The following is a 25,566-nucleotide window of genomic DNA, read 5'->3' as shown; positions in this document are numbered from 1 at the left end:
ATGAAGACTAGAGAGTTACTGTTAAGGGCCAGAATAAGCTCATGAGTTGGCAGCCATGCTTCTTTTGATTTCTACTTGTAATTTGGGTTGTGTTAGGGTCTAAAAAACCCCTGTATAACAGAATGGATTTGTATTGGTAATCGTTTATGAAAACTTCAAAAACCTCGACTGTTTTGTGTACGTATTGAACCTGACAACAACTTACGGGTTAAAATAAATAGTTGCACTATAAAATGGTATTTTTGTTTGTATTACTCTTCAAATTTTACCTTATTAGTTCACATATTTACTAACAAGCCTCGTGCAAACATGAAAGAAACCCCTACAAAGTATAAGATTTGGCATTAACTTCGTGGATTTACTTCAGATTAGGGCGAGACATCTAGAGAAAAACATTTAAAGTTAAATAAACTTGTATTAAATGACAAATATGCAGTAAATCATTATTGGACACTGAATGACGTATCTGCATAACATTATTTAGTTCTGATTCCACCTAAAATGACCACAGTTGCCTTGCAGCAGCCAGTTTTACTACAATAGGAATACATAATTCATCAAGATATATTAGCATGCAATGGGTCCCCGAGCAGCTTCATAGAGATTTAGAGGGCCTCGCTATAACGGTCAGCTGTAGTAGTATTGTAGCCCTGTCACAGCGTTGTTTTACTACGAGTTTAGAGAGGTAGTAACTTGAAATAGATTCAGTAAATAGGCCTAGCTCAAACTTTAAATCACTTACTAGTGTCCCTGTTGCTCGAATTCGAGCAATTGATAAGTAGCCTACCTTTTAGCGAATTTCCCTATAGGGAAGTAGCTATTACCGTAGGTGGCACGGTAAGACCTAGACCCGGGACCGATTTACTTTTTCATTTTGATGTCCCCAGAGGCCAAAAACACTATTCGTTCAAATTTTTATATATGTATATATATATATATATATATATATAGACTTATATATATATATATATATACGTCCGTGAACGCGATAACTTGAGTAATTTTTGTCCGATTTTGATGAAATTTGGTTTAAAGGTGTAAAGCGGGATAAACTTGAATGAGTTTGCGAACCAGCACGATCGGACCATGGGAACGGGGCTTTACGGGGGGTTTTATGGGGTAAAAATTGGTTTTTCTCACTTTTGACCCTCAAAACACAAAATTTCCCAATTTCTCTTTAGACCTTTTTAAAGAGCTTAAAAAAACAAATAATTTAGTATATAAAAGTATTTTTGTTCGATTATTAGTAACGGATAAAATTAAAAAAATGTAAGTTTAAAATTCCCATGTTATTCTTATGGAGAATATTGTCAAATGTTGTAGTTGCTTGTTTATGAATATATTTTGATCAAACTTGGCAAATTTATTTATTTTGTACTAAGCTATCAATATTTTACTCAAAAACACACTTTATTAGTTTCCTTGTAGCAGCAAACCTAGGTACTCGTTAAACCTAATGTTATTAAAATATATTTAACTGAAAATCAATTCAGACAAATGGAAATTCGCTTAGTCGGCAGGTTTGCTGCGGCGGGGGTATTTTGTATCACAGGCGTTATTTTAAAACAAATTTCAACCAAGTCAGCAAATATTTTTAGCAAACTGTTAAATTAGCAAACTTATTCACTGTTTACAATTAACATATGTTCTTCTTCTCACTTTTGATTTCTGACAACAGCTGGAGTTTCATAACAATTTTTGTTTCCAATGTTAATCTTATGGAGAAATACAAAACTTTAAAGGGCTCCAGGGCCTCATTCTATCATTATATCCCTAAAAAGAAAGTTTCCTGCACAGCTTCACGTTATGCTCTTTCCAATGACACCAAAAACATGAAAATCGGTTCAGTAGTTTCGGAGGAGTAATTGTCACAAAAAATCTGCTTGCGTATTAAATAAGTACTAGCATGTACTAGTGCACCTGTTGCTCGAATTCGAGCAATTGCTAAGTATTAACGGTTTTTTTTTACAAATAACAGTCAAAATTTTCCTTAACTTAAAAGAGTCACCTCAAAGATAATTTAATCAATCACTCCACTCCAGTTATCGAAACTGAAAACGAACTGACTCTGAAAACGAACATTCTTGTTTGTATCATGTGTTTACTATGAACAGCTGTAATTAATACAAATTATTCGTCTGCTAAATAGACAAAATTTTTTTCATAAGAAATGCATTGGCATTTTGATGGCCTGTGGGGCCAAGCCCGAGAACTTTTATTACAGGAATTGGGGAATGGGGGTGTCTACATAAAAAATACTATATTTTGACACATCGTTTGTAAAAATCCGTCCATTATTAACGGAAGAGTAGTGTTTCGTAGAAATCGCCTTCACGTATTATATATAAGGATAGATGTGTTACTTTTGAACTAACCTAGGCCTACACGCAATATAAGTTTCCATCAGTACATGAGTTGGCACAGATTTAATTAATCTCGTAGTGTTGAGTCCAATAATGAGGAAATAGATCGCGTTAATTATATTATGATAAGGATTACGGGTATTTAATAAAGAATAACTTCACAATGGTCCGATTTTTTAGTGGAATATGTTGCATGGTCTACTTCACTCAAACGATGTTTAGAGATAGCGAACTTGCGATTTGTAGTGGATGTGGCTATGGATTAAATGAGTCCGATGATTCATTTAAACGTTTTGTACTTACAAAGTAATTTGATATGTATGTACAAGTATTGTGTTTAAACAATTCAAAGGTAAACTCAATAAATGAAGTATACAGTGTTTGAAGTATGAATAATGTTTACTTAAAATAAGTGGAAAGCAAGTTTTAGTAAAACGAACTGTAGCGTTGAAATCAAGGATTCAAACGAAACATTTATGGTGCGAAGAGGGCTTGGGCACTTTTCTATTAAAAAATATGCATCTACTTTTTTATCTATTATTTTAGAGAGCGGACAGACTGAACATCACACAATATCTGAGGCAACATTCTTTACCAGATTTGAGAAGATAGAGATATTTTAGTCTGGAGTCACCTCCAGTTCAGACCACTTCACGTTGGCTTGCCTTGCTTTATACTGGGTCAAAGTCAAGCTTTAATGCTCTATTAAAACCAAGTAATAAAATTTTTATGCATACAGTCAATGTACATTTCTATTAGATAATTATTTGAGACATATTTAATTAGTGAGATTGTGTTAACTAACAGGGAAGTAGGAAAAAAGGTTACCAGCCGAAAAAAAAATTTCCATTGATATTAAAAGTAAATATTTTCATCCAAGCAACTTCTGAACCAACTGAACTGTGTCAGTGTTCTTTCACTTTCATGCTCATAAACCCCTGTTGATTTACACTTGATCATCTTGGCGTCTGTATACTTGAGTACAGTTAAAATTAACCTAACATCTGGCATCCACTCTCAACTCACTTTCAATGTCGTCTGCCGACGTTTGGCACTTGTTCTGTCCACGGTAATTCTCCAGACTAAACATAGCCCAACATCGAGAGGCCAAAAATATAAATTGCAAGATTATTTTTGCAAAGGAATATCAACGGAGGTTGTTTCCAACCCTTTAATTACTGGTGTATCATTTAATCTGAGAAAAAAGAAAATGAGGACCTTTTCCATGAATTTACTTCCACTACCTACCACAAGCATCTTTGTATGTAACAATACGCAATTGAAGTTTTAAGTTATGTCTTGGCTCTAACATATCTTTCCCTAACCCAACCCAACACAGCCTAAAATAATTTAATTCGAAACAGGATTTGTAGATAACTATAACATTTCAACCTGGGAAACCTTCGTAGTAGCGAATCAATGGAAAAGGTTAGAAAAATATTTTGTTCAAAAATAAGGCTCATGGATGATCGTTTATCCTTACTGATATTTTGAAATGTAATACAATGTTTAGATTTGACATCTACAGTATTTTATCCTTTAAACGTTAACCTGTATTTATGAGGTTACGTAGAATGTGCATCTTATCCTCGAATGCAAATGCGATTGTATGAATGCTATTATACAGTACAGTAGATTTGTCATCCTTATGGAACAGCTGAAGCCAATTTTATTGTTTGTTCTGTACGTCCAACTGTAGAGGTTATGTTTTGTTTACAATTTGTTTCTTGTTATTTCAGTCATTTAAAACCTCATTTAATCATATAAAACGATTTAATCATAAAGAATAACTGGTCCCCTTGTTATATAACCAAATAGTAAAGCACAAATCATGAAAATAACCCTAAAATAATAGAAACAAAATGTGGTCTACCCCAGCGATCAGTGTGGACGTACATGAACTAGACATGAAAAACAAGCTTCAAAATTTACAATGGGATGAGGAGTCTACTTGCTTAGTCTATGACAGTACGCATGGCTTAGAAATATTTCTACATTTAATATAATATTTCGAACATTGAAGTTGATCAAGTTGGTATTTTCTAGTATACACAATAACATCAGAACCACGCATAGACTTTTTGAAATGGTTATAATCGATAACAATTTGATGAATTGTTTATTTATTTAACACTCCACATATAACTAGCAAAAATGTGTAGATTGGTTTGTTTCTTGGCCTTATGAGTCAAAACTCCATTGTGTAGTAAGATTGTACAATCTGAAATAGTTGTTGTGTTCGGAAAGAAATGAATCCGAAGCAAGGGATTGAGAAGTGAAACCACAATCGCTGAATTTAATTATTTAAAAAGCTACATCGCGATCACAGGCTGTAATTTGCTTTAAATGTTGAATACCACTTAATTTGAAATTTGAACAATTTTATCCTATTCAAACGGACGAAGAAAATGGTTTTTGTTAGTTTAAACTTAAAATATTATCTGGTTTTTTACTCGTAAACAAGCGTCATTGCACGGTCCAGTTGAGCGGCAGAGACAAACAAAGTTATAAAAGAACACACTCTGTTTTAACTAACAACGTTATGAGTTCCACATCGCTTCACAATAGGCCCAGAAGTTGCGGCATTATAACTTAGACAAAATCAACTGGTGTTTGGCGGGATTTAAACCCGTGTCCTCGGAGACCAAAGTCCCGTGCTCTACCACTCCTGTTCGCTTCACCCTACATGAGTTATGAGCAGCGACCACAGAATTAAAATTTTAATTCTGTGGTCGCTGGTAATGAGTGTATAACAACTGTATTCACTCACAATTCAACGCCACACAAACTATTTTACATTTTTATAGAGCAATGCCAATGTGTTCGAACAAGAATTTGACGGAATGACAGTTTGTCATGTGACAATATGGGTCAAACCCTCGCCTACAACGTTTTACGCAATCAAGGGCGGGAGTGATAAATGGACAACATAAAATAACCTTCACTAACAATCGTTCCATCTCAGTCGTTTGAGACACAGAGTATAAATATTGGGCGAGTGATTGCCTCAGTGACATAGAGTATGAATATTCAGAGAACGATCACTGTCGAGTGATTATTTCAGGAAAACGGGTTCGACGACTCGCTCAGAGTTAACTTCGAACTTAACTTGTTTATAGTTGATAGACCTTTCATGATCAAAGGATTTTCATATTCAAAATTGTTGTTAAAATGTAAATCGATATAAATAAATGTTTGTATGTTTTTCGTTCGCTGTTTCTTTTTAGTCTACCTTAAATTGTAAGTTCTGGAAATTAAATTAAGGTTTTTGCTTGCGAAGCTCTATATCTTCCTTTAGCAAACATTACAAATGTCATTTTTGATTTTTGGCAGTTATAAAGCAAATAATTCATTATTTTGTTTAGCTTGGTCATCCTGGATGGACAACTTATTAGCATTAAGTTAATATGCATATATTTCTTCCTATTTACACACCTGTACAATCATATGAGTGTAATAGAGAAAATAAATCTCTTTCTTTCTTTTAACATTTAGGCCTAATTGTTCCGTATCTTGCGGATGTGAACACACATTCGTGATAACGCAAAATTTTTTTAACTGATGAATTACGCTTATCAATAGTTGGAAGATAATCTATGTATGTACTCAGATATGTTAGTTAAAATAGCACATTTACTTAAAGGGGCTCATTGTAATAATACAAAGGGTGTATTGATGAATGTGCGTGTTTTTAAAAACGACGTTAGTGTTACAGATAACAATTATTATTAATTATTGACCTGATTCTTATCTAAACTTGTGTTAAAGAGAACTTACACTGTATGTTTGCTTTGCGTGTTGCAGGGTCCATCATGGCCACACCTTCCTCTGATAAAGGATGCTTCAGAAGACTGAGCGGTGAGTCTCATAATACAGTTCATGTTTGCCATTTAACTAACCTCAGTACATCATATGACTTATATAGGTTGAACCGTGGTCAGGGAAGTCTTTAAAACTAGAATTGCTTTGTTAATAAACTGTAATAAGCTGACAACTACGTATACAGAGACTATAGCTATTTTAGTAACAAAGAAATCATATAGTACAGGTAAAATTATACTAAAAAACCAGTAGAAAACATAAAAATTAGTCCATTCATGAAACTTTCAGGAAACGTAGTAATTACCATTAGGTATTGGAATCTGAAGAGTCCCTAGTGATTGTGAGGGTGGAAGTACCATTTTATGGGGTTTTAAGTTTATAGGGGTAGTGATTTTGAGAAAATTTTAATTTTTGGGATCCAAGCAAGTGGGGTGTCGTTTTCTATGTTTCTTAGGATGCAGAATCGAAAAAGAGCATAATAAAAGCAATACAACCGACCGTTTATCAGAAAAAGACTAATTTATTAATGAAAAACTATATATGATAAATTAATTAAGGTAAAATAATCCAGTTAATTAATATCAATCACCTATTACAATACCCCCGCCGCAGCAAACCTGCAGACTAAGCGAATTTCCATTTGACTGATTGGATTTACACTGAAATGTCTACTTAAAAATATAACATTTATTCCCTATTTAAATAGAATTAGTTTAACAAGTACTTAGGTTTGCTGCATCAGGGAGGGTAAAACTGTTCTTTTTTTGTAAAATGTTAATAGTTAGTAAGAAATAAAAATATTTTTCAAATTTGATCAAAATATGTTCATAAACAAGCAAACTACAACAGTTTACTTATTCTCCATAAGAATAACATTGGAATTTTAAATTTACAATTTTTTGGAATTTTCTCCGTAACCATTAGGCGCATAATAACTCTTCAATATACTAAATTATTTGTTTTTTTAAGCTCTACAAAATGGTTTGAAAAGAAATTGCTAAATTTTATGTTTTTTGGGTAAAAAATAGGAAAAACCTATTTTTACCCCATAAAACCCCCCGTAAACCCCCGTTCCCATGGTCCGATCATGCTGGATTGCGAACTCGTTCGAATAAACGTAGGTTTACACGTTTGTACCAAATTTCATCAAAATCGGATCATTTTTGCTCGAGTTATCGTGCTAACGGACACACATATATATATAAATATATAAATATTTATATATTTATATATAAGTATATATTTATATATTTATATATTAGTAGCCCTAAAAATGCAAGAAAATAATAAATATATATATATGAATTTGAACGGATGGTGTTTTTGGCCTCTAGGGACCTCAAAACGAAAAAAAAAATCGGTCCCGCGTCCAGGTCTTACCATGAGTACTGCGGTAATAGCTTATTCCCTATATGGGAAATTCGCTAAAATTGATCATGAGTCTGTGTCACATGTTAAAGTTGTGAGGAAAATTAACCAAGAACTGGTAGTTACGCCTCTTTAACCACCACGTGTCATATTGTTCATCAGCTACTGATGCATCATCACCTTCCATGGAATCGTCAGAGTCTCTATAACTCGTTCTTCTCCATCATCGTTTTGACAGCTTAGTAGTGGGGATGGGTAGCAGAAACATATTTCAGTTCTGGCGATGATCCTGCAACTTAGGGTGAAGATAATATATAAGACCAAGAATGTAAAACCGCCCAGACCCCAATTTTTAAGGACCTTGGTCGCCCGTAATGGCGTCATCAATATGGCGCTCGGAAGAGGATGCTGGGTCGCTATGAATTGGTTACTATCCCAAAATGCCTGAACCGATTTTAATGAAATTTGGCATACAAGTGCTTGAATACTATATCTAATCCCAGTTTGTCAATGGTCGAGTTTGATTTGGTAATTTCAAAATGGCGGCCGTTAATAATTAAAATAATTAAAAATTGTTTAATGTTTTGTTTTTCAACTCTCTCTCGACATCTGCAGCGATCTTCCATTTTCCTTGCTATTACAGGCTGTGATGTCGTCTCTGCATGTCATGGATTAGGCAAAATACCCCCACCGCAGCAAACCTGCAGATTAAGTGAGTTTCCATTTGACTGATTTGATTTTCAATTAAATCTATTTCAATAACATTAAGTTTAGTGTTAACTAGGTTTGCTGCTACGAGGAGGGTAATAAAGTGTGTTTTTTTTATTAAAATATGAATGGGTTAAATAAATTCGCCAAGTTTTATCAAAATATATCCATAAACGAGTTAACTACAACAGTTTACTTATTCTCCATAAGAATAAAATGTGATTGATAAATTTACAATTTTTGAATTTCCTTGGTAGGTAACCAATATTTTTACAAAAACACTTTAATAAACAAAATTATTTGGTTTTTAAGGTATTCAAATTCATCATGGTATCAAAAATGGTTTAGAGAGAAATTGGAAAATGTTATAGAGGGTTAAACATGACAAACCCCAATTTTGACGCCATAAATCCCCCCAAAAACCCCGTTCCTATGGTCTGATCATGCTGGATTGTGAACTCGTTAGAATCAATCTAAAGATTTGTTGTACTTTTCGATATGACATAACATCAAACTTTAACAGCGTTAATGACTGTAGACGTGTACTTTTTAAAGAACGTTAGCACAACTCAAGTAATAACTCAAGCAAAAATTACTCAATGTTGACGAACGAGTTCGCGAACCGGCATGATCGGACCATGAGAACGGGGTGTTCTGGGGGATATATGGGGTTATAGTTGGGTTCTCATGTTTGCCACTCTAAACGTAAAATCTTTTAATTTCTCTCTAAACTATTTTGAATACCCTTATTAGTTATTTTGCTAGTTTATGGTTATATTTTGATAAAGCTTGGTGAATTTATTTAACCTATTCATATTTTAATAAAAACACACTTTATTACCCTCCCCGTAGCAGCAAACCTAGTTAACACTAAACTTAATGTTATTGAAATGGATTTAATTGAAAATCAAATCAGGCAAATGGAAACTCACTTAATCTGCAGTTTTGCTGCATCGTGGGTATTTTGCCTAATCCATGAAATGCAGAGACGGCATCACAACCTGTGATTGCAAGGAAAATGAAAGATTGCTGAAGATTTCTGGAGAGAGTTGAAAAACAAAACATTAAACAATTTTTAATTATTTTAATTGTTAACGGCCGCCACTTTGAAATGACCCAATCAAACTCGACCATTGACAAACTGGGATTAGATATAGTATTCAAGCACTTGTATGCCAAATTTAATTAAAATCGGTTCAGGCATTTTGGTATAATAACCAATTCATAGCGACCCAGCATCCTCTTTCGAGCGCCATATTGATGACGTCATTACGGGCGACCAAGGTCCTTAAAAATTGGGGTCTGGGCGGTTTTACATACTTGGTCTTATATATTATCTTCACCCTAAGTTGCAGGATCATCGCCAGAACTGGAATATGTTTATGCTACCCATCCCATCCCCACTACTAAGCTCGGTGATGGAGAGGAACGAGTTAGAGACCCTGACGATTCCATGGAAGGTGATGATAGCTAATGAACAATATGACACGTGGTGGTTAAAGAGGCGTAACTACCAGTTTCTTCGTTAATTTTCCTCACATCTTTAACATGTGACACAGACTCATGATCAATTTTGTAATAGGTGATTGATATTAATTAACTGGATTATTTTACCTTAATTAATTTGTCATATTTAGTTTTTCAATAATAAATTAGTCTTCTTCTGACAAACTGTCGGTTGTATTGCTTTTATTATGTTCTTTTTCGATTCTGCATCCTAAGAAACATAGAAAACGACACCCCACTTGCTTGGATCCCATAAATTAAAATTTTCTCAAAATCACTACCCCCATAAACTTAAAACCCCATAAAATGGTACTTCCACCCCCACTATGACTAGGGACTCTTCAGATTACAATACCTAATGGTAATTACTACGTTTCCTGCAAGTTTCATGAATGGACTAATTTTTATGTTTTCTTAAGTGAGTTTTACCTGTACTAAATAATGCAATCGACGTTGGTGATTGTCAACAATTGAACCGGGATCATTAACTTGACGCCGCGCCACTGTAACTTTGATTGGATTAAAATTGAAATGGGAAAATTGACTACCCTAATTAGTTTTAAAATTATTCGCCCCTTACGTATATATAATAACGGTAACAATTACAATCCATCCCTAGTATCATTTCTATCTTGACAAATTCATAGACTATAAATTTTATGTATAACATAATGGTCTTTATGGGTCTTTACACTGTTTTAACGAACTTCCCACGTAAGAATTTGGTCCAGAAAACAGCTGTTTGCCATCAGCTTAATCAAATGGGGTTTCATTACGTACTACCATTGACTATACATACCTACAGTAGGTATATAGTATCTACAGTAGGTACTGTATGTATATATAGTCAATGGTACTACTGTACTATAATGAGACACCAATCAGCTGATTATACTGTATATTGGGTGGTAATAAGTGGTTATAAACCAAAACATAACCATGACTAGTGACTTTGGTCCTTTAGTTGGTGGTAATATATAAGGATTTGTGCAGATTTTATGGCAACTATCGTACGTCACTCGTCCAAAATGTGTTCACAGGACTCGTGTGGCAATTCCGCTCTCGCACGGGAACGGCCACACTCGTCCGGTGAACACATATTTTCAGGACTAGTAACGTAATATACTATCCCAGCTATTTAACATGTTTGTACTTGTAAACAAAACGCAATTACTGGTTGAATTTGAAGTTTTTACGCATCCCTTTATTTTAAATAATAGGCCCAAACATGTTTGCATATTTTAAATGTTAACAATACTTAAACTAACGCAGCAAATTTATTATTTTCACTAATAACAATAATTTTGATTTTTCCAAAATATTTGTTTAATACAACTGTATTTTTTCATAATTTGTCTCAATATCAGTAATCTCAATGGAATAATACAGAGCAGTTTTATTTTTCCAAATTTTAACTTTAAAAACACGAAAGACCTTTGAACTGTGTTTGGTAGAATGAAGAGTGTTTATGCTTTGTGGTGTTCCACGCGTCAACACAAGGAGGGGATGATGATGTTTACACCGGAGGTCTAAGGTCAAAGGAGGGTTACCCCGGGGGGGGGGGTACAGGGGGTGGCGCCCCTCCCTAGACACGGACACGACAGGGGAGTGACGTGTAATTTACTGATACTCTAGAGTAATTTAACTCTTGTGGGATGACACTGACCTTTCTATACATACTTTTAACAGTCTAAAATCATGCCCAGATTTATTTTCGCCGTTACCATTATATATAGTTGTATTTACTTTTTTAAGTAAAATTAACTTGTAAAATAGACACTTCTCCATAGCTGAGATAATTATTTTGTTTGTCGCCGTTCCTACTGATGGTTGTAAGGCTGAGAGCAATACATTATCACACAAATGTTTAACCTTGTACTTGAACTGTTTCAGTCAGCTGTTGACACGTTCACATCTCAGACATTGACTACCAAATGCTCACACTCGCGACTCGCTATTTTACATCAATGTGATAATCAAGCCGACAGCTCTCGACGCTAAAGATATTGACGATTCTTTATGAGTTGTATATTTTATTGTAAGAGACTAGTTTATCATTATGTATTGCATCCAACATGTTATTATTATATATGTATATACAAGATGTACAAAAAGTCCCGGGTCGGTTAAATATTTTTGAAATATTTAATAGAACTACAAAACATTGCACCAAGTTGCTGGACATAAAAATCAATTTTATCACATATTCAGTGATCCGCTACTTCCTCAGAGAGACGGCCCACTAGGAGTCAGAATAAAAACTTAAATGTAAGCATAGGTTGATATGCACATAAAATTAAAGGTATTTATTAGTAAAAGACAATGCCGCAAACACGAACTCAACAACAAACACTTTAAAAACTTTTTTCACACTAAAATCACTGTATACTATTTTACTAGCGTTTGCGTGAACCTGCGCACCAGCATAAGCGTCAAACTAAAGTTAATTAACATTTACTCCCTTTGAACTGCTTTGAACCAACGATCGAATTGAAGTTTCTAATTATTGGAATTTCGGCTTTTAGTATGACTGCGGAAACCTAGAATTATTTATCATAGTTTTGAAGCCTTAATATCTGTCATTTTTGGTTCGATAACCTGTCAACACATATAGGACCTTTACTTAAATTCACTGCCACTATTTTCTAATGTAGTTATTTCATAATTATCTGCAAATCTTGTTTAGTGTTAGGTTATTTTACGTTGGGTTAGGTTTTTGGCCGGGGCCACACTCATCCATCTCACTGAATTTTTTCCACGGGCGTTACCCGTGGGTTTGAGAGATACATTACGGTATATGGGGCAGGCCACACTAGAGTAAAAACGTCCGTGAACGCGTTTGTCAGTCTCGCTGGTAAAACGGAATTGCACGTGTATTCTCTACTAACACCCCACGGGCGTTGCACGTAAAACTAGTCGCGGGGCATTGCGGCTTATGGGAGTGAACACACTCATCTTATCTCGCTGAATTTTTTCCACGGACGTTTCTAGTTTTAACCTGACTGATTTAGTACTTGGAGGGGGGAGGCGGAACACGGACACAGACGATTTTTATTGCCAATGTGGCATGCTCTATCAGTCTCACTGGTTTGCCCGAAAAATCTATCTCGTAAGACGAGTGTGGCCACGGTCAAACTGTTCCACGTGCGTCGCACGTGAAAACGGAAAACAACAGTCTCGCTGGTTAAAAGTTACAAGTGTGGCCCCGGCCATTTAGAAAGGCATAACCTAAAGCTTCAACGAAAAGGTCCTACAATATCCTTCTTGTACTCAGTCAATGTTGACTATTAGATCGTTGATTGTTGATTGTAACTTGTACGTTTGTTGCAGACAAGTTGACATGTCGCCAAGTACTGAACATGATGGTGTTGTTCGGCTTCATGGTGAACTACATGTTGCGGGTGAACATGACCATCGCCATAGTAGACATGGTGGTGCCATCCAACACCACCAAGGACGGTGTGGAAGTGATACATTCAGAGTGTGTGGCTGAAACTCCGATCAGCAACGTCACCATAGACTCGGAGCCGCTGTCCACACTCTCCACACCGGTCAGTTAAACCAAAATAGTTTTCAAATAACCTCCCAAAATTACTTCTTAGTTGTTTTCAATTCTATTTGCTAATGGAAACAACGAGCTATAGTGTCGTGGGTTCGGATCCTGGTCACTGCCGAAACATTTTATCAGTACAGTTTACCTTTGTACCTTACCGGCTCACCCCTTGTTTGGCTAGATACGTTCCATGCACGGGAGGTTGGTCATGGTCGATATGTAGAACTATTTACAATAATGCCACAATTAACTACATTCGATTAAACAATTGATACATACCAGCATTTTCGATAACAATTAGTTATAATCGAAATTTACAACTGAGTTGAAAGACTTACACCCTAGGGACTAACACCACTTTTACTCCCTATGCTACTTTATACCCACAACGCATGCATTAAAACGACTGTTTTTGCTGCAGTTTGACGAAAAGTAAGTATAAAACCACCAGCTGTTGTGACATTATGGTATTGGTTTTACTGTATTAGCTTTGATCTAAAAATCACAAGTATGCAAATTACTCGTAAAATTGATTTGTGCTCATTATCTTTATTGTCCACGGTATTTGTATAAATGCTGCGTTTTTAAAAGCTATTGTAAAATTGATAAGATAAACTCTCATTTATGTTCCCGGATTAGATTGTATTTACTAACAACATACTTGAGATAGGGGAGTGACTGGTTTAGATCGGTTAGGATGATCTTAATGTACATCCTTTAAATTAATATAAAACCAGCGTCTGTGAAAAATTAAACATAAAGTGAGCCAAAACAGTAATGCATGTAAATGATTTTACAATTTGAAACATAAATCCTAATCTATATATATATATATATATATAGGCAAGGTTGTTTCTTTAAAGCCATTTTTCTCAGCTCATGTGCATCGCAGTAAAAATCTACGCATACTGTTGGAAAGATATTTTCATCTAACTTTGTAGAATCCCTTCATAAAATGAAATAAGCTCAAAAATAAGCACAAAAATGAATTGAAAGTAAAAAAAAAATGTTCATGGACCTTAGTGAGTGACGAAATAACTACGCAATATAAACATCAAAACAAATAGTAGAAATTCCAATCACATGTTTTATTTACAGCGTAGGGTGTAAATAGAGAAGTCTGTACATTACATATTTTTGGTCGAGTTTTCGACCACTGGACGACCTCTAGTTCAGTTTATTTTGCAAGTTTAAAGTTTATGGGTTTGTGTTTATTTAAAAAACGCCCCCCTCAAACAATGATCAAATTCTTAACTTTCTTCCTATTTTTCTTTCTTTATGCCGTTGGAATTTTCAAACGTTGAAAGGGAGCGGCCCGTCATCTTGTTTCTCTCTACCGCCGACTTTTAGTTTGATAACACCATGAACACATTGATAACCCCCATCAGCGACAAATAATATCTAAGGTTAAGAATCGACCTCCTCGGGATCGGACCAGCTCGATTTGAAGAGTGATATTTACTCATCTACTCAACAATAATATGTTCAATTTGTTCAATTTGTTGTTGTCTTTTTAGTTAGAACAACAAAACATTTATTTGCGTTTTTAATTAGCCTAGTCTTCCAAATTAATTAGCCAAATACTAGGCCTATTGTTCGTTATTGAACAGAAAACATGAAATTCAACACATTTTAAATTTGACAATGCCAGAGACATCGCCGTTTCTGAATGGTCCAAGGGTGTCCGGAAAGATGGGGACGAGGAAACTTAGGGACACGGAAACTTGGGGACAAATCGGGTTTTGAGCCGAGGGGGAGGCAAACGGAGGCTGACTAAGCTCTGAGAACGACTCTTTAAATCGACTCGTTCTCTATTTTTATTGTACCTAGGTCTAGTCGTAACTACGACTTGTATTTATATCTAGTTCTATCTCCCCTTACATTTTTCAACTTGTTTAAATGGTTACTTTTGTAGAGCTTAGGGACAACAGATTTAGTACATTGAAGTGTTTTTGTAGGGTTATTTTATTAATCACGGAGTAAACTCGAATTGTAAATGATTATTCAAGCATACATTTTTTAAATAAAAAATACACTTGAATATTTTTAAAACAGTAGCTTCAACTTCGTGAGGATGTTATAGCCTCCAATTTATGTTATACGACCGTGAACATAGACGAATTTATCTCGTTTGTATTAGAACAATAATACAATATAATTCAGGAACAACCCGTGACTAGCTATTACTGAGAAAGATTAAAGAAATACTTGTTGTAAAATATAGTCGTAGGCATCTGGTACAAAGTATTCCACCTTTTGTTTAATCTAAGCAAACCCATAAACATTCAGTACTTGGAAAGGTAATGGAAATATGAGTGAACAGAATACAACGATGTCCCGTTAATCCCCTCGCACGTTTCTCCGAATCGACTTCATTTGCAATTTCTTAGATTTTCCTTTCAAACAGGCCAGTTGATGGGGTGTCAGGTCACTCGGGTCAGTTAACTTTTGTGTAGTTGCGAGAGTGTGATTGTCCTCCAATTCCCAACCTAAATATTGTTTCGGTTTTACGTGGCAATCGCAAAAGAGGAACTCTAAGGATCAGCTGTTGATAAAACTATTTTTTTTGTGAATTCTTAAAAGTGGTAGTAATTTAGGCCTAATTTATTCCTTCGTCGTCAGTATATACTGATTGAAATATTTATATAAAAAATTTTCCAAACACTGATTTGTATGATATTGGACACGTTTTCTTTAATTCTTTACTGCAAACGTCACTTACCAAATACCAATAATGTGACGATATAATATTTCGTCTGAAAACAAATGCCGATCTGTTTAGAAACGTGTTCTTTCTACAAACTTGCACTTGTATCTTTAAGTTATAAGTTATTTACAATCAGTGACTTGTTTTGGAATCGCTTCCAGGACAATTAATTTAGTGACAAATTTTACACGTTCGTTATCGGTACAGGTTTTTGAAAAAAAAAATGTATTTATGGTTCAAAGTACCAGTACAATCGGTACATAACTAACTCATGTCGTAGACTCGCGGGCAAGAATAACTCTTAGTAGGGTCAAAGGAATCCGAATCAGAGTGAATCAATAGTACTAAGTCTTAACAAAGTAATACATTTTGATAAATTTTTGGTCAATTGACAATAACTTGTTAATCTAAATAAGGTGAACTAATGATCTCAGGATGAAACTATCAAATTAATTTAACCAGCAACAATTATATTTTAAGATTAAAAAAAACATCGAACAGTAGGCCTACATTTAAAACATTGTTTATGCCAAAACTATGAGTAACAACGAATTCTGTTAGTTGGCAGCCTAACATGCAAGGTATGATGTTGGATAAGGCAAAAGTATGTAGGCATATAGTTATAACGCCAAGAATAGGAATAATCTTCTTACCGTATGTCTTTCGCTGTGCGATCCGGTAGTGCCGCGAGGCGCGAAACTAAATTAAAATACCCCCGCCGCAGCTAACCTGCAAACTAAGCTAATTTCCATTTACCCGGCTTGAGTTCTACTAAAATATTCCATAAAAATTGTCAGATTTATTTCCTATTTAATTAACATTAATTTTAGTAAGTACTTAGGTTTGCTGTTACGGAGTATTTGCTACACTTTTATGTATATGCTCGTCGCCGTATGACTTATAACAACACCATCAACGTTACAGCTTCTTTGGCATAGTTATATTTATTTTACAATTTACTGTTTGTGAATATGACCGTAGACAGTTTTGTATGTGTACGCAAGAATTACGAGACATCCGTTAGTATATTAAGGTGATTATTAAAATAACTACAAACTGACAAATCAGTTGTAGACTCCAGGTATTCCGTATTTCATTTACTATGTGATTTACTGTCTATCAGTGATATAGTCAGTAGATAGATTTCGTGGAAACTAGATAGTGACAGGATTATGCCGGGTTGCTTCATCCTCAAAATTGCAAAAAAAATCAAACTAATTATCGCTATTCCAACGCATTATGTGCTTAAACAAATAACATTTGAAACGATTATTTTGTTGTTTAAGAGTTCCTTCCTAATACACAGTATCATCGCATTTTAGGCTACTTAAAATACTTCTTAATTTTTTTAGGTTTACTGTTTGGAAATATTCAAATTATGATTTTGAAGTCAATCCCGTTACTGTAGCTCTCTGTGAATTGAAACAGGAGAACGATTCGTTCTAAAAGAGTCGTTTCAGAGCCTAGTTCAGCTAATCTCTCCCTCCCCCCGGTCGAACCCCTATTTGGCCCTAACTTTCCGTGTCCCTAACTTTCCTTGTCCCCATCTTTCCTAAACTCGGTCCAAGGACAGAATCCCTGGTTTGACCACTAAACAATTCGCCTCGCTTTCGTTATAAACGCCTCAGTGACAGTTGGTCGACATCCCAGTTTGGAAGTGGCTCCTTTATGACCGTTTCATGCTAAAGAGGTGTTCATTGGACCACTTTACGATCAACTCTCACATGTAAGCTGGTCAAGAGAAACGATACTCGAGACTTTAAAATTTAATTTTTGGGAAGCATCACTGAAACAAAAATATGAACTCGTTGAAACTACTGAGTTATACGCGACTCTATTTGGTAGTTTTTTTTTTAATAGGCATTTTTTAAGTGGATTCGCGGATCTTGCTTTTCAAGGGATAAACGTGTCATTGAACTTGTTAAAAATCCATCCATCTTCGGAGGATGCTAGAATCCAAATCATTGCCACATAGTTGTACAATAATTTGATAAGTCATTTTGAAGATATTAGACATCCTTGGCAAATAAATTCTATTTTAGCTGTCTTGGATTACTCCCACTGAAGTATGAAGATGAGTCAACAAACATGATGAGATGAGTGTTTTTAAATCAAAATGAGGGAAGGTTAGTTTCAGTCAGGAGACGGTCAGAGGGTCCTACTACAACCGTTTTAGTTCCTAATATGAGCAGCTTCTTGATATTCGAGATTCTGAAACTCTGATTTCGGGTATTTATTTCTTCATTTTCTCGATATCCTGTATAAACTATTTTCCAGTTCCAGTACAATATGTCTTTTTGTGTTTAAATTATGACTTTACTTGCCTCACTTCAACATTGATTTGGACCGTAGAAAAAAAATCTTACGCATATGAAATCTGGAAATTATGTAATAAAATAATAGTAGTAAGTGAGTGGTCGTTTCAAACTCTATTCATCTTATCATATGCATGTTTTCATAGTTGTTGTATATTTTAGTTATATTGACCTGAGCTATTCTGTAAAACAGTTAGTGGTGAAATAATCTAGGGAATAAAGGCATTTTATTGATTTATTAAATACTGTAGTCTTCAACAGTGTTGCTAAATTATTTTCACAAGTTAAAGTCGGTCACTTATTTCACTTGGCAACAATAACTTATCAGTTGAATAGTCAGAATCAAAGAGACATTTAACGCTTTGAGAGCAATAACGATCAGTAACGACCACGGCTGAGATAAGCTCTAAGAGGCGGTTCTAACATCTTATCACAGGCGCCGCGCCGCGTCTTGGCTATTTCTGGATGCAACAGTTGGTTTCATCAGCCAAGTGCATACACGCAGTGCAAATATCTCTAGGTAGCAAACAGTGGTTTTGATTTCATATATTGAGTAATAGCATTGACTATAGTCAATGGTAATAGTGTATCGTGGTCTTATTGTCTTTCAAAACTTACTTCTGGGGTTTTTGACATAATCCCTGAATTTCTTAGCAATTGTCTACAAATTCAGATATATTTAAATTTTTGTATAATGATGCCAGCGAAAATAAACAACCTAAAAAATGTAGTAAAGACAGTCTAATTTGAGGTAACTAATAATAAAAAAAACACTATTATATATTTTATTATTATAAACGTCGTCATTTACATGTACTGTTTTATTACCTTTAAAATCAGGATTTTGTCTATTTTGATCTTTACAACATACTGTACCTACTTACACGAATAGAGTTACAGGAACCTTATGAAAAACTCCATCAGCTCCTAACATTTTTTCAGTTGTTTTTAGTAACACAAACATTTCAATTGACAAAAAAAGCAACAACATTGTAAAACTGTTTATATTGTATTTAACACAGGGAAGTTATTTTAAATAAGTGATGTTTCTTTTCAAATAATTCCAATCTACAATTTCCTTTTTCCAACCCGCATCATCGATATTGGTAGGTTTCAAATTGGTCCAGCGAAAACAGGTGGATAGCTGTGAGCTAAGTATAGACTACAGACGACGGAGGCTGTGTGTTACTACAGACAGCCACACCTGTCTGCGTGTTATCACTGTTATCACAAGTCACGTGATATCTCACAACAGCTGATCAGTAAACAATCCACGGTAGTGGTCCAGCAGATCCGTCAACAATCAAGAGATAAGTTTGGATTCGTTTACATTTCACTCAACGAGAATATTCAGTAAATAAACATTTTTACCCAAGATCAATAATGAAGGTTTCATTGTCTAGTGAACGTCTTGACATCTCTTCCGAAATTATTCCATGTGTTAACGCATGACTAGTAGAGCCCTATAGTCTGTATGATGGAACATGTCTCCTGATGCCCTAGATCTCCCTGGAACTGGCCCGAGCCCAGTCGTCAGGCTGGGTACTCAGTGGTTATGGTGCTAGTATAAAGGGTCACCGGTTATATCGTGAAAAAATGTGTAGCTTTTTGGTGGTTCGAAACTGGACCCAGCTGTACTTGATCATTGAGTTATCCTGGCTGAAGAAGCAGCTGAACTTAGTAGCAAAGCTACCCAAGGCAACACACTCCATTCTGCACTCATCCTTTACTCATATTTGGGTTGAAATACGCAAACTGTGATCCTATCCAATGAGTCTGATACAACAATGGCCAGTAACAAAGGTTTATTCCATTTTATTGTGAACTCATCCTTATGAATACATTTGCCTCAACGACCATACCTAGATATATAAATTATTGATACATGTGATGTACATGAGTGAACTGCATACTCAATCTTCCCTTCTCCCATCAACTCCAATACTCATCAGAGTACGCCGAGCTCATCTCCCGTAGCGGTTGTAGAGGCTACAGTTCTGTGTCAAGGTTCCGCACTGTTCCGTGTGGAACAATGGACAAGGTTCGATTAATTGTGATTATGCACTGTGTTTAGCGCTTCCAGAGACACGGCCGTCAATTGCCGTATCTGCATGAAAACCTACAATTAGCGCGGCCAGCGAAAACTCGGCTGCAATCATAGACGATTCTCTCAACTGGCCAAGAAATTTAAACGATTTGAAAGCACACTAGTGGTTAAAAAAGTATTCGGTCAAACCCTCGTCACTTTTATATGTCCCGCCTACACATCCTAGGATGCTAGACTTAAGCTTGGACATGATGCTAGTTTAAAGACAACCGTTTGAATTGTTAACACAGTTTCTGATTCATGAGAACGTGATTCTATCCGATGATACACAAGTAAATAAATGCAGGTATAAATACACCATTCTTTACGAAGGAGATCTGAAACTCTGTGAATGCTGAGACTAATAATTTTAGTAGTGATCATTCCGAATGATAAACTTATAGACCAAATATAAATTATTAGTACTCGAGGAAGGTCCATATTCCACTGTCTCACATTATCTCATGCAATGAAGGGAGAGGACATAAAGCATAAGGTACTCTAGTGTTTAAAAAATGAAAGTCAGTGTAAAAAAAATAGCCTACTCCGGACTCCCAAACAGAGAGACATTGTGCATCGCCAAAATAAACTGAAGATTTGGTTTTAGTGAAATATAATACCAAAACACATACGACGATTTCAGCCATCCCCAACCCGCTTTGTATCGCACTTATCACTTACCTTCCCTCATACAAATTTGAATGAAAAAAAAAAACATCTCATCATGTTTGTTTACTCGTTTATACCTATGAAAACGTAAAACTGTTTTTAAACTTGTTCATGGATAGGTCCATAGATGGGACACTGGTATTCCTGGTTTGTAGTTCCCAGTAATGCTACAGTTACATGTTGGTCCAGTGCCTTGTAAGGCCAAGACCAGTTGTTGTAGTTGTAGCTGTCTAATTGTATGTAATATCCCACTTGTTGGCGCTATCCCAGCCTCGAACGTCCGGAGATCTGCCAAGACTGCCTATAGTACAAAATCTCGCGTTCCTATCGCGTTTCTTGTCCGTTCAACCACAGACAAACACTTTTACCGTAGGTATCATAGTAAGACCTGGATCTGGGACCGATTTACTTGTTCGTTTAGGTGTCCCCAGAGGCCAAAAACACGAGCGAAGCGTTGTTTTACGCCTAATGTTTACGGGGAAAACTCGGAAACTACTGTAAATTTATATGTTATTTCAATGAAAAATAAGGAAACTGTTGTAGTCGTCTACGGTTGTAGTTTTCTTGTTTATGGATACATTTTGATCAAATTTGGCTACTAAAAACACACTTGTTACCTTACATGTGGCAGCAAACCTGTTACTTAAATAGGGAATAAATCTGACATGTTTAAGGGAGTATTTCGGTGAAGATTCTGTACATTCGCTAGTCTGCAGGTAGCTGCGGCGGGGGTAATTATTTGTGTCTTCTCTGTGGTTCAACATTGGCAGCTACATTACATGGAGTAATCATTTGTGTGCAAATTTAAATTTTGGAAGGTCGATGAGGACATTTGTTCTCCTACGGCATAGGGATGCGAAGCTAGCAGTTTCATAACATCCAAAAATACAACTAAAGTACAAATTTATTCTAACATTAAATACCTTTATTGTTTTATTACTAAAGTAACCGATTAATCTTGTTAACCAGGTAAGCTATTTTAAGATCTTTTCTAAAGTATAGATAGCTTCTAACTGCTTTAGGATTCGCAAAACTGGTGTTATAACCATGATCCACTGCCTATCAACGGTCCGAGATGGTACTATTTACTATTTCATGTTTATTCTCAAATTGGCTACAAATTTGTAGTAATATATATATAGTAATATATACAAAAATATAGTAATACGTATAGTCAACGCATCTATCCTCAATTTACAGTAAAACAGCCCATGTTCCGATTGGAACAAACCGGAAACTGGAAGACTGTTCAATTGTTGTGTTGCAAACATTGTCAAAACGCTTTCCGTCCCTCTTAACTATAAGCATGACCGAACCAGGCTTTGACTGAACAAACACAACAGCACTCAATATTGCTATGTTTGATGTGGTTGTGTTCAATATGTTTTAACGCAGGATAAAGAGTAATCTATTCTCCCTCGCTTTTTATTTATTAATTTTTTTTTACTGAAGCAACATACTCTTAAAGTAGACATCATTTTAAAGTTAAAATAAGATCAATTTGGTCACCGATACAGTGGCGATGTACTATAAATACAATTTTTACTAAATATAAACAATGTAGCCATGCCGAATTGAAAATATAGATTATTATGAACTTAGTATCTAAAATAGAATAACATATTCAATCAATTATCATGTAAATATTTTTATGATAAAAACAGGTTAATTAATTTTTACTACCTCAAGTGTTACACAAATAAGGTATTGTTTTCTTATTAATGTCCCTATTGTTATTACGATACTCCATTTACTTTAGTAGGCAATGCATTATGATGTCTGGATCATATACTTTGTCGGTAACATATATAATTGTTGATGTTAGCCTCCGTATTAAGTTGAATATATGAAATTGGTGTAAATATCTGCTCCGTAGTAATCCTGATTGTTGGTGTCGCAACTAGTTTCGACTTTCTACCAAGTCATCTTCAGGCGTCAAGGATGTCAAAATCGAAAGGGTGGTCACTTCATAGGGTAACATATAACTTAGTCATGTGATGTTGGCTTCTTTACTCTTCACTTCCCCGAGTCATCCTGTTTCCTCAGATTGCATCGTCCTTGGTTTGGTAGCAGTCAAGCGTTGTCTTTCAATTGTCCTTGGTGGGATAACACATCTGTGGATACGCTGCGTAGACGGAAACCTGCATAATTGACTCGGTTGTTATGTTAAAACGTTGTGCACGTAACTGCAATAACGCGGTTATGCTGATTAAAAGTTGTTTTAAAGAGTTTTCCCACAAGTTGCTGTAACTTACAGTAGGCTAACTCTGGCCGAAAAGTCTCTTAAGACCCTAGTGGCAGAATATACTATTTAATTACTATAATATAGCGTCGGCAGTCCTCTCCTCTCTGACACGCTACTGAATTGACCCATACGTTTTCTCTACATCTAATCCTCAACTTATAAATTTTCAAACTAATAATTCATGGCTATTTGTAAGACCCATCTTGTAGCATACTTGATCCTTAAAAACAACCCATGCTAAAAGCCGTTTAGGAATTAGGAAACCCAGGATACTGTCCTGTGAGCAGCCGTAGGAGTATAATTACCTACGGTAAAATTGCTTATAGCTAACGGTAAGGCGGTTTTATTACCACCTTGAACTAAGGTCTCAGAGCTGTCTATTTAATGTGTTTTCCAAGACTTATTGTCTCATTGCTTATATCTACCGAGAAAGATTCATGATCATCCTTGATCCGAGTGTTGCAAGCAGCACGCGTGGAGCTGACAATAGGGTTTATTTCAATGTTCTAAAGTAGACTTTTATTGGTATCATCAAACGTCAAATGGTACACGAAGTGCACTACTCATCAAATGTAGTGTTCTTTCTTTAGTATACTCACAGAGAAGTAATATTTATATTATACAAATATTAAGATTTCTTCTCTGTGATATACTCATGTATGTCTCGTATTACTCTACATAGATTCTCGTCCCAAAAACGTAGTGTAGGCCTACTTGGATGTAATTACAAAATTAAATTTACAATTGTTCTTTGTTACTGTTCGATCGTCTTACATTTTGTATTATGATTTTATTAAGTCTCAAAGGATTATTTAGATGTGGGCATATTTTACCTATTTATCTTTATTTCACGCGCACGGCTCATTAAATAAGTTTTTTAAACATTTGATAAAAAATTTCGATTATAAAAATTAGTAAAATTGAATTCGGTGAAAATTATGTCTTTTTCCACCTACGTATACTACAAGTTTTACATTTTTATAACCTAACTACACATTTTCAATTGCATTAAACTTACGTTCATCAGTTACGTTCTTGGAAATATCTTAGCTTTTTACTGTACATTGGGAGTTGTAGCATAGACAATAGAGTACATTTTATATTTATTTCTTTTTGTCTATGGTTGTAGTAAAGTGCAGATGGAGTATAACTAAAATATTTTGCTGTAAACAAAGTAAAACCGGAATGTTCTCTTAACATTTTCCTCCCTAGTTTTTACTCCTCAGCGCAATAGAAGTATTAAAAATGGGTAATGATATTTTGAAATGAAATTTGAATGATTTTGAATGAGGTTTGTAGCCTAAATGTCAAACAACACTTTTTAAAGTACTTCTCGTGCTGACCAGTGCAAGATTATTTGATCTTTTAAACACAAGGACATACACCAGGAATAATTTCCTATTAAAATAAATACAGTAATGTTACCTATACAATCATTGACTAGGAATGCTGAAGTTCGAAACCCAAAACAGTACTTTCTACACCAGTGACCAACATCATTACAAAATCAAATAAATATGATTTAAAAACAAATAATCATAATTGTTGTCATAGATTAGCCAATAATTTCAACACAAATTCGGACTTTTGTGAGGGCCAAACAAGATTACTCATGAAAGTGTAATCATAATTACATTTAATTACTCTTGATTATCGTCTTCACCAACATAATCGGTTATAATTACGTTTCACCTTCTAATTATACAATCGGTACCTAATCATGTCACGCCGACTCTTGTCAGTTACAACGCGAACGTAAACAAAACCACGCTGTATCATCTGTATCTACATTACAGTAGGCCAAGGTTATTCGCCCACTCCACAAATTGAAGACGTACTTTATTCCTTCCTCTATGTTATTTGTGCTTGACGTCACCAAAACTCTACATGTTTTACTTTCTCTCCCCGAACACAGTAAATGGACACATTATTGTTTTCGTGGACCATTTGGTTTCTGGTGGCAATTTTCGTTTTGGGCGTCTATGAACCTAAAAAGTTTCGAAGTGATGTCTGTGTGTAGAACTACAGACCACTAATGGTATGATTTAAATGAAATGTGGTATGTGTGTTATAATCCATAGTATCTTCAAACCTCTTATTCTTATTATTTTTTTATTTTATTTTGAGTTGTAATGGTTATTATCAAGCATAAGCACATATTAAATAACAGAATAATCTGAAACAGATTGAAAGATTTTGACTGAAGTTTAGTATGTCACAGTCC

The 25,566-nt window shown here is 35.1% G+C and overlaps 1 protein-coding gene across 1 annotated transcript in view; it reads left to right on the top strand.

The window, feature by feature from the left end:
- LOC128990504 (sialin-like) overlaps positions 1–25,566 on the top strand; it is a 61,272-nt gene that overhangs the window by 16,134 nt on the left and 19,572 nt on the right. The window contains exons 2-3 of the mRNA XM_054412878.1: positions 6,168–6,221; positions 13,098–13,318. Coding sequence (XP_054268853.1) covers positions 6,176–6,221; positions 13,098–13,318 — 267 coding nt within the window. The 5' untranslated portion in view covers positions 6,168–6,175. The remainder of the gene's footprint in view (positions 1–6,167; positions 6,222–13,097; positions 13,319–25,566) is intronic.

Source organism: Macrosteles quadrilineatus, unplaced genomic scaffold (assembly GCF_028750875.1).
Source record: "Macrosteles quadrilineatus isolate MER2022 unplaced genomic scaffold, UCM_ALF_1.0 Scaffold_3__2_contigs__length_128488019, whole genome shotgun sequence".
Classification (NCBI taxonomy): domain Eukaryota; kingdom Metazoa; phylum Arthropoda; class Insecta; order Hemiptera; family Cicadellidae; genus Macrosteles; species Macrosteles quadrilineatus.
This window is presented reverse-complemented; position numbering and strand designations above follow the sequence as displayed.